At 36.0% G+C, this 15,763-nt stretch overlaps 1 protein-coding gene across 1 annotated transcript in view; it reads right to left on the bottom strand.

The window, feature by feature from the left end:
* The window catches only part of LOC104547925 (estrogen-related receptor gamma), a gene marked incomplete at its 5' end in the record, with an annotated part of 50,306 nt that extends 49,577 nt beyond the window's left edge, over nt 1-729 (bottom strand). Inside the window, one exon of the mRNA XM_010193831.1 lies at nt 619-729. Within this exon, the coding sequence (XP_010192133.1) occupies nt 619-729 (111 nt within the window). The remainder of the gene's footprint in view (nt 1-618) is intronic.
* Between the last annotated feature and the right edge of the window lie 15,034 nt (nt 730-15,763).

Below are 15,763 nucleotides of genomic sequence, written 5' to 3'. Positions count from 1 at the left end.
GATGGAACTTGTATTTTAGCAATGAGATGATCAGCTCACTCTCTCTTAATTTCAGCCTGGTGAGATATAATCAAGGACATTATTAAAACATAACAAAACAAAGCAAAAAAAATCCATAAGGGTACTAGAACCCAAACTACTAATCTATGCTTGTTATTAGTGTGGCATATTGCTGTTTTAATCTAATGCTATGTAGTATATTAATCTATAAATATAAATTAATGAGGCTCTTAATGTATTTTCATTGGGAGGTAGTTAGGGAAAACCACAAAAATCACTTTCTTGTGAAATCTGAAACTAGCAGCTTCAATGAACTAATGATCACAGTATGAACCATTTTATGTATCACTGAAAATAAAGATAACCTGTAAATGTAAAATTTGCACTGCATAAACCATGTTTTTATATACTTCCACCTGTAAAAATAGTCTTTGTTCAACTCCACTTGAGAAAAATGAGCATATTTAAAACAAAATATGTTAACAGCTAAATGGATGTAGTGATCACGGTAGTATCTTCTGACCAAAACCTTGTCCCAGACAGAAGGAGCTTAGCAAACAGGGCTAGGAGTCAATACCTTGTATTCAAAGATAAATTTTGTATATCTGGTGTACTCACATGGCTTTTTTGCTGGCTGAACTAGCTGAGGGTTCAGGTATGGGCTATTCTCTGCATCTATTCTGCGCTTGTACTTTTGGCGACCTCCACGTACTCTGTCTAGGCGGACACCTATATTGGGAAAAATGAGCACAAATGTAATTAAATATATTATGAGGATGCCTTTCAGGTAGCAATATTCTATTTCCTGCCTTTCAATATTTATTTAAAATGCATGTTTATTTCAAAAGATTAATTTTATAAAACAAGTATTTGCAAGCTGTTTAGATTTTCACACATTTAAGACTAATTATACAACATAATTTTCTGATCATTTAAAACCATTTGTTGATTTTTACATATTAAAAACAGCTAAAAAGTTCAGTTTCCACTTGAAAGAGTCTGATCTTAAGTCATCTTTGCCAGAAGCAGAGGATCAAATCTGTAATATACACCACAGATATACAAGGCTAACATTATGAGTAGAGAAGTACAGAGAACTAGGACTTCAGAAACAATGAGTGCTGTTATACAGTTTAGATAGTCAAAACCAATGCTTTTAATTAACATAGATTAACATGGTCAGAGGATACAAAAGTATCCTTAGTACAATAAGAACATGTATGTGGCTTAAAGACCTGAAATTGTTCATGAGAGTTTGAAATAAATTGTGTGTGTGTTCATTTGGATGTCATCAATGATGAATTTTCTACTTTCAAACTCTTCATTGCTTCAATAAAACATTCTGCTACATATTTTGTATATAGAAGTTTACTTGCCCGAAACAAGCTCATGCTGGTTTTGACTGAGATAGAGTTGATTTTCTTCATAGTTACTAGTATGGGGCTATGTTTTGGACTTGTACTGAAAACAATATTGATACTACAGGGATGTTTTCATTCTTGCTGAGCAGTGCTTACACAGAGTCAAGACCTTTTCTGCTTCCCACACTGCCTCACCAGCGAGTAAGCTGGGGGTGCACAAGAAGTTGGGAGGGGACATAGCTGGGACAGCTGAACCCCAATTGAGCAAGGGGATATTCTACACCATATGATGTCATGCTCAACATACAAAGCTGGGGGAAGGAGGAGGAAACGAGGGACGTTCGGAGTCATGGTATTTGTCTTCCCAAGTAGCTGCTAAGCATGATGAAGCCCTGCTTTCTTGGAGATGGATGAACACCTGCCTGCTGATGGGAAGTAGTGAACAAATTCCTTTACTTGCTTTGATTGTGTGCGTGGCTTTTATTTTACTTATTAAGCTGCCTTTATCTCAATCCACGAGTTTTCTCGCTTTTATTCTTCTGATTCTCTCCCCATCCCACTGGGGGAGAGCGAGTGAGTGGCTGTGTGGTGCTTAGTTGCCAGCTGGGGTTAAACCACGAGAAAGCTACAGCTGCTCTCATGGACAAAATGAAAAAGGAAGGGAATAATAAGATGGTAGGTCCTATAAAACAATGAAGTATTTTTATTTCCTTCTGAGTCACCAAGGCAGATTTCCAGACAACCAGGACGAATGTCAGTATAACCAAGTAGTAACATAACACTGTAGCTGAAAAGCTCAGCACATATGCAGGGCAACAGGACAAGTAACACCAAGTACAAAATTTGTCCCTAAAGACAAGGATTTAACTAGACAAGAATGCAAGGACACATTAGATATCAATGATCCCTGTGAGCCACATAATAAAGTGCAGCTCACTTTCCCACTTTTCATTGTCTGTTTTAGCTCTCCTCCCTCTGTTTATCTTTTCTGTTGTCATAATTGTGCCCTACTCTACCACTTCTCCTCACCCTGTTCTCTCCCTCTCAGGAAATGCCTCCAGAGCTGCCTTCTGGACTGCAGAGAAGTCACCACCAAAGAAAGTTACAGTTTATGTCCTCAGTAGTGTTTGCTCACCAGGAAAGTGGGCAGTGATCACCTGTATTTTAATAGCCAAATCCCACTTGGTGTACTGCAGAAGTTGTGTATTTCACTTCCTCAAACTCAAGAAGCGCATTTCTCGCTGTATGTTACCAATTCTATTTTTGTAAATCGCATTGCATTAGTAATAAAACATACCTGAACAGCTCAGTGTATAATTATCAATGAAATATCATATATGGTATTTATCTATTTCACTACCAAACTTGTGACCTATTTGAGGTCTAAGCTATCTGATAAAATTCACGGTGACTCCATCAACAAAGTATTTGTTTTAATTTATACCCTTTTAAGGGTATACTTAGAAATCCATGGACTACAACAAAATGTTAAAAATTGATAGTCCAAAGCTTTTCAGAGCTAATGATAACAGTAATCTCCACCCTTGAATTGGGACTTTGAGCTACACCTGAAGCAAATGACATCCAGGACAATACACTGTCATAATAAACGAATAGGAAAAGACTAAGGTTTGACAGTTGAATATTCAGAAATAGGCAGAGGATTAGAACAAGCCACATGCGATATTGGTGGGATTATGAAAAAGACTGCCCAGCATTTGAAGAAAAATAGATAGAAAATGATTTCTGCATAATTCAGATGCCATCCTTCTTTCCGCTTGGGAGCAGATTTCATAGAGATAAAAGATGGATAGCATCAGATAGAAGTATGTTTAATCAAAAAGTAATGGAACTGAAGCTTAAATTAAAATAATATAAATCTACCAAGATGAGCAATTTTTTACCTCCTTTGCATTTGCTGAGATACACATTCAAGCCATTCACATATTCAATGGAAGGAAACACAGATGAATGTCAAAATAGCAAAATTTTACACAGATCCATGTACTTGCCTATTATACACAGCTAAACCTATAAACCTATAAATATAGCTACTTTCTTTTTTAAAAAGAAAAAAAAATTCTAAATAAATGGGAGTAACAGTATTACAAACATTAGAAATACTTAAATCTATAATACAACTAATTCCAATTCCAATGTGAAAGCATTTTTAATAACATAATACCAACAGAGTATAAATTATTTTTTCATTAAAACTGAGAGGGAGTTTACCATCATTTTAGCTCCTAATCCCATTACAAAGTAGCTGCCTTTGAATCAATTTCTGATAATTGAACACACCCTCAGTGGTATTTGACTTCCCAATAGTCTTTATAGAAGTATGCACAATGCAAGACACCACTTAAGAAAGTACACCCATCTGATATTCCATAAAAATTTGTTGGAGTTTGGCAGGTAGTAAACTGAAATCCAGAGGTACCTGTGTATGTGCATTTTCCCCTGTAATACCTATAGCTTGTATGAGAGAATTAATTACAAAAAGATATATTTATCTGTTCTCAAGACAGTAACAGCTGATGCCTTCTTTGTTAGAAAATCAAACAGAAGAAAGAAAAACAATTCTGTCCACAAAGATCTTCATCTGAGGCGTGTGAGGCATAACACCTTGATTAAAGAGGTAATTGCTATAATTCAACACACAGTCTCTGCTCAGACTATTAAGGGGGATATTGTGGCATCTAGGTTGTGTACAGGGAGAAGTTAAGCAAACCTCTGCTTTAACTCTGTTGTGCATGGGGCTTGCCAGAGTCTTCAGCAATTCTGTTCACTCACCCTATCGGTCCTCAACCATGAAGTGAAAGGCAAGAAATCCACCCCACCTATATAAACTCATGGCACATCTCTGCATGAATTGCACTGTACCTATTATCATTACAGGTTCCTTAGGCTCAAAACATCCATTAATGTCACTGAACAAAGCTCTGCTGAAGACAAGCAAGTTGATTCTCTGCATTCCCCAACACTGAGTTTCATTTAAAAATTCTTCAAAAGAAAAACAAAACGAAAAGCCCTAATGAGAAAAACGGGGATGACCACAGGTCATCTTATTTTGGTACAAATAGAAAGAACAGGCCTCCTACCAGTTATACAATTTCAACAGTCAAATGCAACACATTCACATTACACCTTAGGACAAGTACAACTCAAGAGCTCATCTGTAGAGGAGTGATGGGTAGTCACACATTTTGACATAATTTACAAAGCTCAGAAGATAAGGATTAGATTAGAACTGTAATATATGGGCAGATGGAAACTATGTAAATCAATGCAATACCTACTTTTTAAAAATAAGGCAATTGCCTTATCCATGCTCACACAACATAAGAATTTCGCCACCTGGCCTTAAGAAAAAAAAATGGCCTTACATTTATTATAAAAGCTTCTACAATAAAGGTTTACCTGCTAGATCCTCACACAATCTTTCCATGACTTTCTAGCAAATGCTCACCAACAAACAACAAAACGATATTGGGTATGTACTCTAAAATGAAAGCGTCCACATAATCTTGCACAGAAACAACTAAAAACTAGAGGTCAAGCACAAAATTAGTTACCCACCAGGTACTTCAATCTAAACAAACTTAACATAGGCAAACCTGAACTCCTCATTTTCTCTGTATTTCCTCATCTGTTCCTCCCTCTGTAGTCCTTTTCTCACACTGCCTTGAAGCCCTCATGTGGGACAGCGACTGGTGCTATAAATTTTAAAAGACTGCCCTTACCCCTGTATATCATTCTTTTTGTAATTCAGGTCCTCAGTGCCACCTATTTTTCCAAACAGATTCAAGCCATATCCAAATATATTCTTTATTCCTTTATAAGCTACCTCTCTTCCTGTTTTACATCCCCTCCCTTCTTACCTCGGCTACAAGTCTCCAGTGTTCATTTGTCCACTTGTCCCACAAATGTCCTTTCCATGCAGCTATATACCCACAGGAAATCCTCAAGCCACCTTGGAAAAAATTTGCCCAATCCTTCAAATCAAGATCTACCAATACCAGGACTGCCTGTAAGAAGTCACTTACTACTTATAAGCTGGGTTACCTTTTTATTTTGGAAAAAAATAAATCTAATTCACCTAAATATGAAATAAAATCCAAATAAATAAAACTCCCTCTCTACCTTTCAGTAGATCAGTAAAGAACAGGTTTGAGATCAGAATCAAACCTGCAATTTTGACTTTCTATGGAAATTTCAAGTTCTGCTCCTTTTCCACCCCCCCTACATCAGAGATTTCTGACAAGCAGATACGTCCTACACTCACACCATTCAGGCAAGCCCCACGTCTAACACACCATTCGCTACGTACTAAATACATTCCTGTCTCATTTTTTGAGATACCTAACTGGGTAACAATCCATTTTCTACAAAAGTCTGTAAGATTCTCAGTCCTGTCTTAAATTTTACAGTGAGATCAGTTAAGAATGGATACCAACATAACTGCATCTTGCCGAGCTTTAGAGGAACATCAGTAGCAGAGGCAAAAAAACTCCACAGATCAACAGCAAAACTGGAAAGAGCAAAAAGAATCTTAGTGACAGGTTGTGACATGGTTCTCCTCTGGGACAAAACCTTGACAGAGTGTTCCAGTTCCCTTGAAAATACTGTGCTTATTTCTAAGACTGCTGGCTAAGTTTGGGTGAATATTATAAACTCTAGGTTTTGCTTTTCTTCATGTAGAACAGGAAAAGCAGTTGTTTTTTCCACCATGAACACAGACAGAATGCATTTGGATATATGAAAGCATGGTCATCTAGTTATTCTTTAGACAATTCAGTAATCTCTTTAGTTTGGGCTTAGAAAAGTGTGAAGCCAGTACATTAATCCTATAGTCTGAAAGATCTGTAGTGGAAAAAATACTTCAGATTTAAACCACAAAAGACCTCTCTCAATACAGTAGAAACATGCAGGAAAGAACATAGCATGAAGAAAAAGGATAAAATGAGCTATCTTTTCTTCTGGATCTGCATATTTGTTTTATGTGCTGATTTATAAGGATGCCAGAGAGCTTCTGAAATCAGTTTACAAAGTATTTGGATAATACCATTTGCAGGCAAAAAAATCCACTAGAGATGTAAAATATGTGTCCATTAGGCAGGTAATATTTTGAAAACAGAGTCCTAAGTCATCAAAGAAGATAAAAGCTATGGCTCACATTAAAGCTTTCCTGATCTACAGCTGAATTAACAATTAGCAGGGGAAGGCTTTAATGTTTTGTCTTCTGATCGCTATCTGCAGTATTAAACACATTATTTAGTGTAGCATAGGAAGTCTAAAAGTCATCCTCCTACTTTACATTCAGTCACTACCAAAAAGTATTTGTTTATATGGGATAAAATTGGCTGTCCTCAAGAGGTGCCTATAAACAATTTAGTTCATGAACCTGCCCATATAATGGACTGCATGACAAAACAGTGTTTATTACTTTAATATCTAACTTGGTCTGTGACTGTAAATAAGTTGCATAATTTATCTGCCCCTCTGACAAAGATTTGCAAACAGTTTGTTATTAAAAAAGTAGTATTCGGACAAGTAAAATACTTAGTGAATTTTTCCAGGTTGAAAAATCAAAAGTAAAACACTGCTTTTGTAAAACAAGTGTTTCAAATCAATGTTTCATTTCAGATTTTACTTATGTTTAATAATTAAAAATATTCCTAGGAAACCAAATGTAAGCAACATGGTGGAAAGTCCATTTTTGTCCTAGGACGAGGGGAAGAGAAGGCTGGATTTTGGCAAAGAAATGGAAAAAAAAATCTCTTTGGTTAAAGCCCAGAGTTTTGGGGGTTTTTTTGCAGTTTGACAAAAGAACCGATAAATGTGTTACTTACACAGCTCAGTACTCAACCTCTCTTGAAAGGAACATTAACTTTGCATGAACTAATCATCTACACGCTGAATTTTTGCGCACTGTCATTTACGCATTAAAACATAAGAGAACATGCATAAAATCCACTTAGTTTTCCCATGCAAATGAGTTTTTGTGTAAATAAATTCTATTATTTCTTAGCGCAAGTGATTTCCATTGAAGAATGGTTCATAAACAAAGATGTTCACATGAAGAAAATGTGGCATAAAATGTTTAAGAGCACTACTGTTGCATTAGATTTTTTAATGGTTCCATATGAAGCTAAGTATCCTAATCTGTTACACTCACAAATACAAATTAGGTCACACGCAACAGGTGACAAGTTTTAATTGAATGTCTTCTGTCTGCAATTCTGACAAAAGGTGAATGGAAATAAATGAGTCTGGCAAGACAGCCCTGAGCCTTACAATACCCAATATCTCATTATTTTTAAACAGCTATCTATAAACTGATGCTGACAAGTCTTGAACCTTTTATTTCTGTTCAAGAAGAGGTGAATGAGCAGAAAGAAAGAAAAAAAAAAAGGAAAAACAGGACAGCTACTCTGTTGTATTAAACATGCAATACCCATTTAGTAGCTCTCCAACATTACAAAAGAATACCTTTTACACTTCACATAAGAACTTATAAAAAATCTGTTTCTTTTCCAGAAGAGACACACTCTATGCACTCAGTTCCTAGTGCCTAAATTTGGTCTTTTATGAGTCCTATACTACCAGAACTTCATTAGAATTATGCTAGACTCACACCAATTTTGAAGAGACTGACATTAGGTCACCAAATACAGGCTACAGACCTTCCATTTCTTCTCCTTCACTTTTCCAAAGTGAGAAAGAGCCTACGTTGTTGCAAAATTTGCATTTTTGTAAACTGTGAAGGAAAAGCAATGCAGAACTAAGACTGTGAATATATAAAGCCTTGATGTTTCTGAAATGAAACCATTACCATCACATAATACTTCTTGTCACATCACTTGGATTATTAATATACTAATAACTAGAAAGCAGTGTAAAATACTGAAAATGCTTTTATGAATAACACAGAAAATACTGTTGCTAATTGCACCAAATGTGCTTATACATCATAACCACACTATATAATAGTATATGCCTTAATTTTTTTTTTAATTATGCATATGACATCCTGGGACAAGGTATAAGGATAAATAAAGGCAATCTATCACTAAGTACCAATTTTCTTACCTTAATTTATTGAAATATATTTACACAAGTTGCTATCTCGCTTCAGAGTTCAAATTACAACAAATTTAATGAAGTGGAGCTTGCTGGGCTGTAAAGTCATTACTGCATCAATACACTTGTAACCATTACTTTAAGGTGACAAGCGCAGACTGGGAAAGTCAGCTTGGCTGATGATCCAAGGAGATCTTGGCATGGAGTGCCAAGACACAGAAAGGTCAAAAAGTAACTTTGAGCAAGGCCATAGCAACGCCTGAAGGTCAAAAGGAGGCCTTTTCTTCTAGATTCCATCGTCAAAGCTTATAAAGAATTCAAGAGCGATGCTAGTGACAACTCTAATAGAAAAGAAGTCTCACTGAAGTTCTGGACCATTTGCTGGCGACTCTCAGGAGAGATGAGAAGATCGAAATGAAATGTGTTATAATAATCGGACTGTGAAGTACTGGTAGCATGAATCAAGATCTCAATACCATTTTCAGATAAATAATGTGCAGTTTCACAATATTTCAGTTAGTGAATTGGATGATGTGGGATTCTGGAATTCATCTGAGATCCAGAATCAAGGGAAAGTTGTTAACAGTCTGACTTATATAAAATAATATTGGTCCTACTGGGACCAAGAAATAGCTTGCTTACAATTAGGATTTCTAACTTGAGGAGGTGATTTCATTTTGGTAGAACAGAACCAGGGAAAACTAAAGGATCACTCTCATCATACTAGAGTTTTAAAACAGATGTAAAATGCATTGAGATATTAGAAGTTCTTCACCTTAACAAACATATTCCCTAGTTTTGAGATTTTTTCCTGTTTTATTATCTTTTTTTTTTAACCTTGTTTGATACAAAACCTTTCTTGTCTTCCTCAAGAAGTAGCCAGTCTGTGCTGAATTAAACAGTACAATAGTAAGATGAGAAAGATTTAGTTTCCAAATTGCACTTATCTGACAAAGTAAGACAGACTTAGCTTTTCAGTAAAGGTGGCTTTATATTGACAGTTAAGTATAAATTGGCCTTTAGTGCAAAAATATGTGTTCTCACAGAGTTTTGAACTTCTCCAAGAATACTCATGGAAACCCCACTTTGGCACTGTCTTTTCTGTTAGCGCACCCATAACTTCCTCAAATGATACAGCAGAATGCTGAACTTATTCCTCCTTTTTTCTGCACGCTTTTTTACAGCACTACAAAATCTAGACCAGGGGGCACAATGGGAAAACAACCCAAGAACTTGTATCATGTCTCTGCCTTTGGTTGGGGCCAGCACATTTTTAGAAGCACTATATTTTATCATCATTTATAGCCTAACCACATTTTACCAATTTTACCTATACAGAAGACTCTATTGGAAACTAGAATATCTAAAGTCATTTAATGAGTGCATACCAGCCTGACACAAAAAGAAATGGGGTTCTTTTAAGCCTAAGATAAACTTGATATGAAAATGTGGGTCTGGAAAATGTGATAGATATGCTTACATTTTGGCTTCACTTTTACAGCCAAAATACGAGCATTTTGTCTTTTGTATTGTTACTTTGTTTGCAAATTTCTTTCAGGACTAGACAGGGGTTACACGAAAGGGTTTCATTTGGGGTCTCAGAGTACTCTTGCAGTACAGTAACAGGATAATTCTAACTTCCAAATAAAAGATGATATGATATTATATTACTAGTTTCAGGTCTTTGGCAAATGACATGGCTTTTCTGCACTTTGCTCTTCCTCTCCACGTACTGTACATTTCTGTTTCTTAGAATTATACCTGCTACAAGAGTAAAGTTCAACACTGGCTTACACGAGTTCATAGTACAGATGGCCTCATTTTATGCCTGTGAGGTATTTGAAATTCCTGGTTTCTACTCCCTTTCTGATTTCTTTGATAGTTGCTTACTTTAAAAAAAGGGATTCCTTATCTGCTACTTAAGAAGGAAAAAAACAGTGATCAAAGTTAATATGTTTCATCTGGAAGATGGCTTCCTGTGCCATGTTGCTCCTGCCTGAAAATCTCAAAGTTAATACAGAAGAATAAATTTTAAGTTTTTTCATTTCACTACATGCAGTGTGTTAAAGTGGTGATTGTTCAACCACAAAACCAAAACTTCAAAATTAAGATGGGCATCAAATCAAGACATAGCACAGTAAAAAAAAGGAAAATAACGAAAAATGTCAATGTGGTGGAATTGCTTCTTATTAGCATTATCTTGTAGTTTAAAGCATTGTGTTGAAAGGTGGAAGCAAAGAGAGACACAGTCTCGGCACATACTACGGGTTCTGCAGGTGGCAGATAAAAACATTTCAATGTACGCTGCTTACAGAACACTGGCAAAAAAGCACTTAGGACGAAAGCATTTGTCTCTTCCTCAAAAAAAATGGGTAGTAATGTATCTAATGATAAGTATAAAGGTAGAGTCTGTAAAAAGACCTGATAATTTACTCACAAAATTGTATTTGGTAATCAACAGAAAAAGAAATTAATTAGACAAACCCTTTAGAATGATTTCCAGTCATGACAGTAACAGCTTCAGGAAGTCCTGCAAGAGCATTAGTAGAGTATTTTAATCTACAACATGCTACAATTAATCTGAAACTTCCTTCTGTCCCCACCACCCCCGAGTATTAAGGAATGTAATTGATGTGTCCTTAACATTCATTTCCAATGTTCACTCAGAGGCTAAATACAGCAACCTGATTTTTAGTTCAGATTTTAAAATCTGCCTTCAAAGTTTCTGAAAGCAGAGGGAAATGAGGGGATTATGACAGTGTATTTCAAAGAGAACGGTGCTTTACCATAGCTCCTCATTGCACAAATGTATTTGTGTCTGCACACAGATATAGAAGTGTTCAAAGTCACAGACTAAACTGGTGCATAAAATCAAAATGTTGTAACATTAAATGTAAAACAGTTGATTAAACAACTGATTGAACTCATGAGTGGTCCACTCAAAATGGCCTTGCCAGGAAGAGATTTTATAAATGGCGTTTACTGAGGCTCAGAATTCCACTGACAGAATTCTTCTCAAGAAGTAAGTATTTGTAATTTATGCAAAGTATCAGTGTGTACAAACATTTGCCCCAACATTTTCTAGACTACTAAGAATACTGCAGATTATCAGTGAAAGATCTGGCTGAAGGAATGTCATCAACTCAGTTAAAGCCTTTACATTTCCGTAATAGATAGTTGCATATTTACATAACACTATTGAAACAAATGTTGTAAAAATGCCCTTTTCCTTTGTCTTTATGTAACCTTTCTCCTGTTATTCCATGAATACCAGTATCAACGAATCATGCAAACATGAGAATCAGAAAGTGAAACTGAGCAGAAAAACCCCAAAATTAATTAATCAAGTTCTGATGCTAAGGTTAAGTGAGGAGCAAAATAGGGAATAAAATTCTTAAAGTATTTAATTTTATAAGAGAAGGCTTCAGTCCTTCAATTGAATTATATGTGCAGATCTGTGTAGCATACAAAAGTATCAGAGTTGGTGAAAAATCCTAAGAATTAAAAATGCATACTATTTTTTTTTAATCTTCCAACGTTCACTTTTTTCCCTTAACACGAAAAGGACTGAAATATTCCTGTATACACGTATTTATAAAAATCTTAAGATATCTGGCTTTACCAGCTAAAGAACAAAGAACACCAGATTATTTTTTTACAATTCCTATATCAAGTGTATATATCTCATGTTTCATCTTGCTTAAAGCAATGGAAAGGAAAACGAAACACAAGGAGTTAACAAGTACAGGCAAAGTTCTGTGGCCATCAATGAAAAAAATCTAAGTAACTCTTCATTTTGAATTTTAAGTATTCTCCTGACCATATTTAACACTTCATTCATGCCCAGAGTGTAACTGATTTATACATTATTAGCTCATATATCCTGCTAGCCTCATACCCTGACATACTATCTAGCATGCTGGAGTGATGGGTTATCCTGTTTGTGGCCTCTGAATCTCCTCTCAAGTTAACACTTGAGCCACTAATGGCAAGTTTATTAGTGATACCACTTCACTGATACTATTGCTAGTAGCTTTTCGTACAAAGGCAGAATGGTTAGCTCCCATATCAACTATTCTTTCATAACTAGCACTAGGAGTGGATCAGAGTTAATGCAGAAGACCTCAGTTGAAAAACATAACTATAATGTGCTCAGTGTTTTCCAGCTTTTTTGACTGTCCATAATGTTACACTTAATACTATGAAGTAAATTGATTTCACTTTACTTCAAAAAATAAATTTTGAAACAGCTAGACAATATATTCTGATTATAAAATGTCCCTGCTCTAAAAGAAAAAACAGTGACAATTTTCTTCTAATCTCATAGGTGATGTTAGACCTTTGGGAAATGGGTTAATAAATTTCAGTTTTCTAAACCAGGCAGACTGATTTACTGCAAACTTGCCTCGTTACAGTTACAGTAGATGTCTATCAAATTGCTTATGAGAACAAATTTATGGAAAATATCCAAGAGTAATGCTTTGTTCTTATTAAAATACATGAATATGTTATGTAATTTTAGCCAGACTAAATGAACAAAACAAAAGAAAGAGAAAAAAGGTCAACAATTGTTGTCATGAGAATTATTCTTTTCCGCAAGAAACAACTCGTCCTTGTTAAAAATGCCTTTATATAACAGATTTTGTCTGAGGAGAATATTTTTGTTTAAATTGTAATGGCAACTTCTATGAAGAAAAGGCATAAAAAGTGTAAAAGGGTATGTTAATACAAGTAATTGGCTGCCATAATTACATAAACATTATTTAAAAGAGGAAATAAAGCATAAAATTTCCTCATTCCCAGGAATTATTTTAATACAGAACTTTAACAGATGCAGAATTTTAAAAAAAATCATTTAGTTTTAAGTCAATAATTCCTGACAAGTACACTCTGTTTAAATTGGCACATACTTACCCTTCTGAATGCCAGTCTCAATGGGAATATTCACCGTGTGCAATGCTAAACACACACATTTTATTTTCTAGGGCCCATAAAAAGAATATACACCAAACAGGAGACCAAGGTCTTCTCACTCAATGCACTGCAATTCAAGCATAATTCTACTGAAGTCTGTACATTTCTCCAGAGTTACTTTTAAGGGCAGAAAGAGCAAACAATTTACTGTTTTGAACTCTGTACTTTCTTCCACCCTGTTCCTTTCAAAGTTTTCTGCTTTCTCTCCTATTTCTCTCCCAAAGTTCTCTTCCCTCCATTAAAACATACACATTGGATTCATTCTTTCTTTCATTTTTTTTCTTTTAAACATATAACTATATATTTCTATCTGGATATAATTCTTATGGATTGTGACATCCAGTTTAAAAGACATTAAAGCTAAAACAAGAGCAGTATTTACTGGATAAAAAGATGACCGGTTATGTATAAAACAGCCTAATTAAACAAACCCACAAACAGAAACCTAGAGAAATATTTCAGGATAATATTTTGCATTCAAAGAGTTGTGGTCAACGGCTTGATGTCCAAGTAGAGAGTAGTGACGAGTGGCATTCCTCAGGGGTTGGTATTTGGGGTGGCACTGTTTAACATCTTTGTCAGCAACATAGACAGTGGGATGGAGTGCACCCTTAGCAAGCTTGCAGATGACACCAAACTGTGTGGTGTGGTGTGGTGTGGTGTGGTGTGGTGTGGTGTGGTGTGGTGTGGTGTGCTGTGCTGTGCTGTGGTGTGCTGTGGTCAACATGGTGGAGGGAAGGGATGGCATCCAGAGGGACCTTGACAGGCCTGAGAGATGGGTCCGTGTGAACCATGTTAAGTTCAACAAGGCCAGGTGCAAGGTCCTGCACCTGGGTTGAGGCAATCCCAAGCACAAACACAGAGTGGGTGGAGAATGGATTAAGAAAAGCACTGAGAAGAAGAACTTGGAGGTGTTGGTTGATGAAAAGCTCAACATGAGCCTGCAATGTGTGCTTGCAGCCCAGAATACCAACCATATTCTGGGCTGCATCAAAAGAAGCATGACCAGCTTTAAGGTCAAGGGAGGTGATTCTCCTCATGTACTTTGCTCTCATGAGACCCCACTTGGAGTACTGCACTCAGCTCTGGGGGCTCTCAACATAAGAAGGACACAGAGCTGTTGAAGTGAGTCCAGAGGAGGGTCATGAAGACAATCAGGGGACTGGAGCACCTCTCCTGCAAAGACAGGCTGTGAGAATTTCTGTAGTTGTTCAGCCTGGAGAAGAGAAGGCTCCACGGAGACCTTCTAGCAGCCTTCCAATACCTAGAGAGGGAATTTTACAAGTGCATGTAGCAATAGAATGAGAGGGAATAGTTTTAAACTGGAAGAGGGTAGATTTAGACTAGATACTAGGAAGAAATTCTTTACTGTGAGGGTGGCGAGGCACTGGCACAGGTTGCCCAGGGAAGCTGTGGATGCCCCCTCCCCGGAAGTGTTCAAGGCCAGGGTGGATGGGGCTTTGAGCAACCTCCAACCCAGACCATTCTATGATTCTACGAAACTTACAACTAGCTCGCACAAAACAAACAAATGTGTATAATCCTCTCACAACTATAGTTTCTGAGCAACTTAACCACGAAACATACATACAAGTCAATCCAAAACTGTTTGTGATATCCACTGCAACATTCAAGTCTCTCCTCATCATCATAATCTTCTGATGAGAAGAGACTTTCCATACTAGTTCACCATAAAATTCAGTCATAATTGAACTGTATTTTATCTTCATCAGTAACCCAAGATTTCAAGCAGAAATAGTCTTGAACATAGTATGAAACATATTTTACAATGTTTCATTTGAATGAATGAATGAAACATATAGTGCCTTTCACCTACTACTGTTTATGTTCCCCTCTTTTTTTTTTTGAAACAGTAATAATTTTGCATCATTAAGAATAATGTTATTTGGCCTTCAGAAGCAATCATTTCAGATTTCCTAACATTGTATTGCAATTTTAAGTTCATTTTGGTTGTGTTTTTTTTACGCTTTTCCCTTCTATAGAGTCAAAGTATACAGACTAGTTCATTTGAAACATTTTTATATATACATTTGCTATGATATTAAAAACATTAAAATTCTTAGGTCAAGAGAGGACAATTACAGCTTAAAATTTTCATGCAAAGTGGAAATAAAACACATGAAAAATATTTACTTGATACTATTGCCAAGGCTATCAGAAATGCCCTTAGCATAATCATAATTTAGTTTTAAGGCTTCTGTAGTTACTCTGAAAGTCAGAATATGAAACTATAATCTATAACTAAAGGAAAGATATATAGAATTTTATTACTAATCCATTCTTCTGACCAAAGAAAGGAAAAAAGAAACAGATACACACATATC

The sequence above is a fragment of the Mesitornis unicolor genome, unplaced genomic scaffold (assembly GCF_000695765.1).
Source record: "Mesitornis unicolor isolate BGI_N332 unplaced genomic scaffold, ASM69576v1 scaffold1800, whole genome shotgun sequence".
NCBI classification, from domain to species: Eukaryota; Metazoa; Chordata; class Aves; order Mesitornithiformes; family Mesitornithidae; genus Mesitornis; species Mesitornis unicolor.
This window is presented reverse-complemented; position numbering and strand designations above follow the sequence as displayed.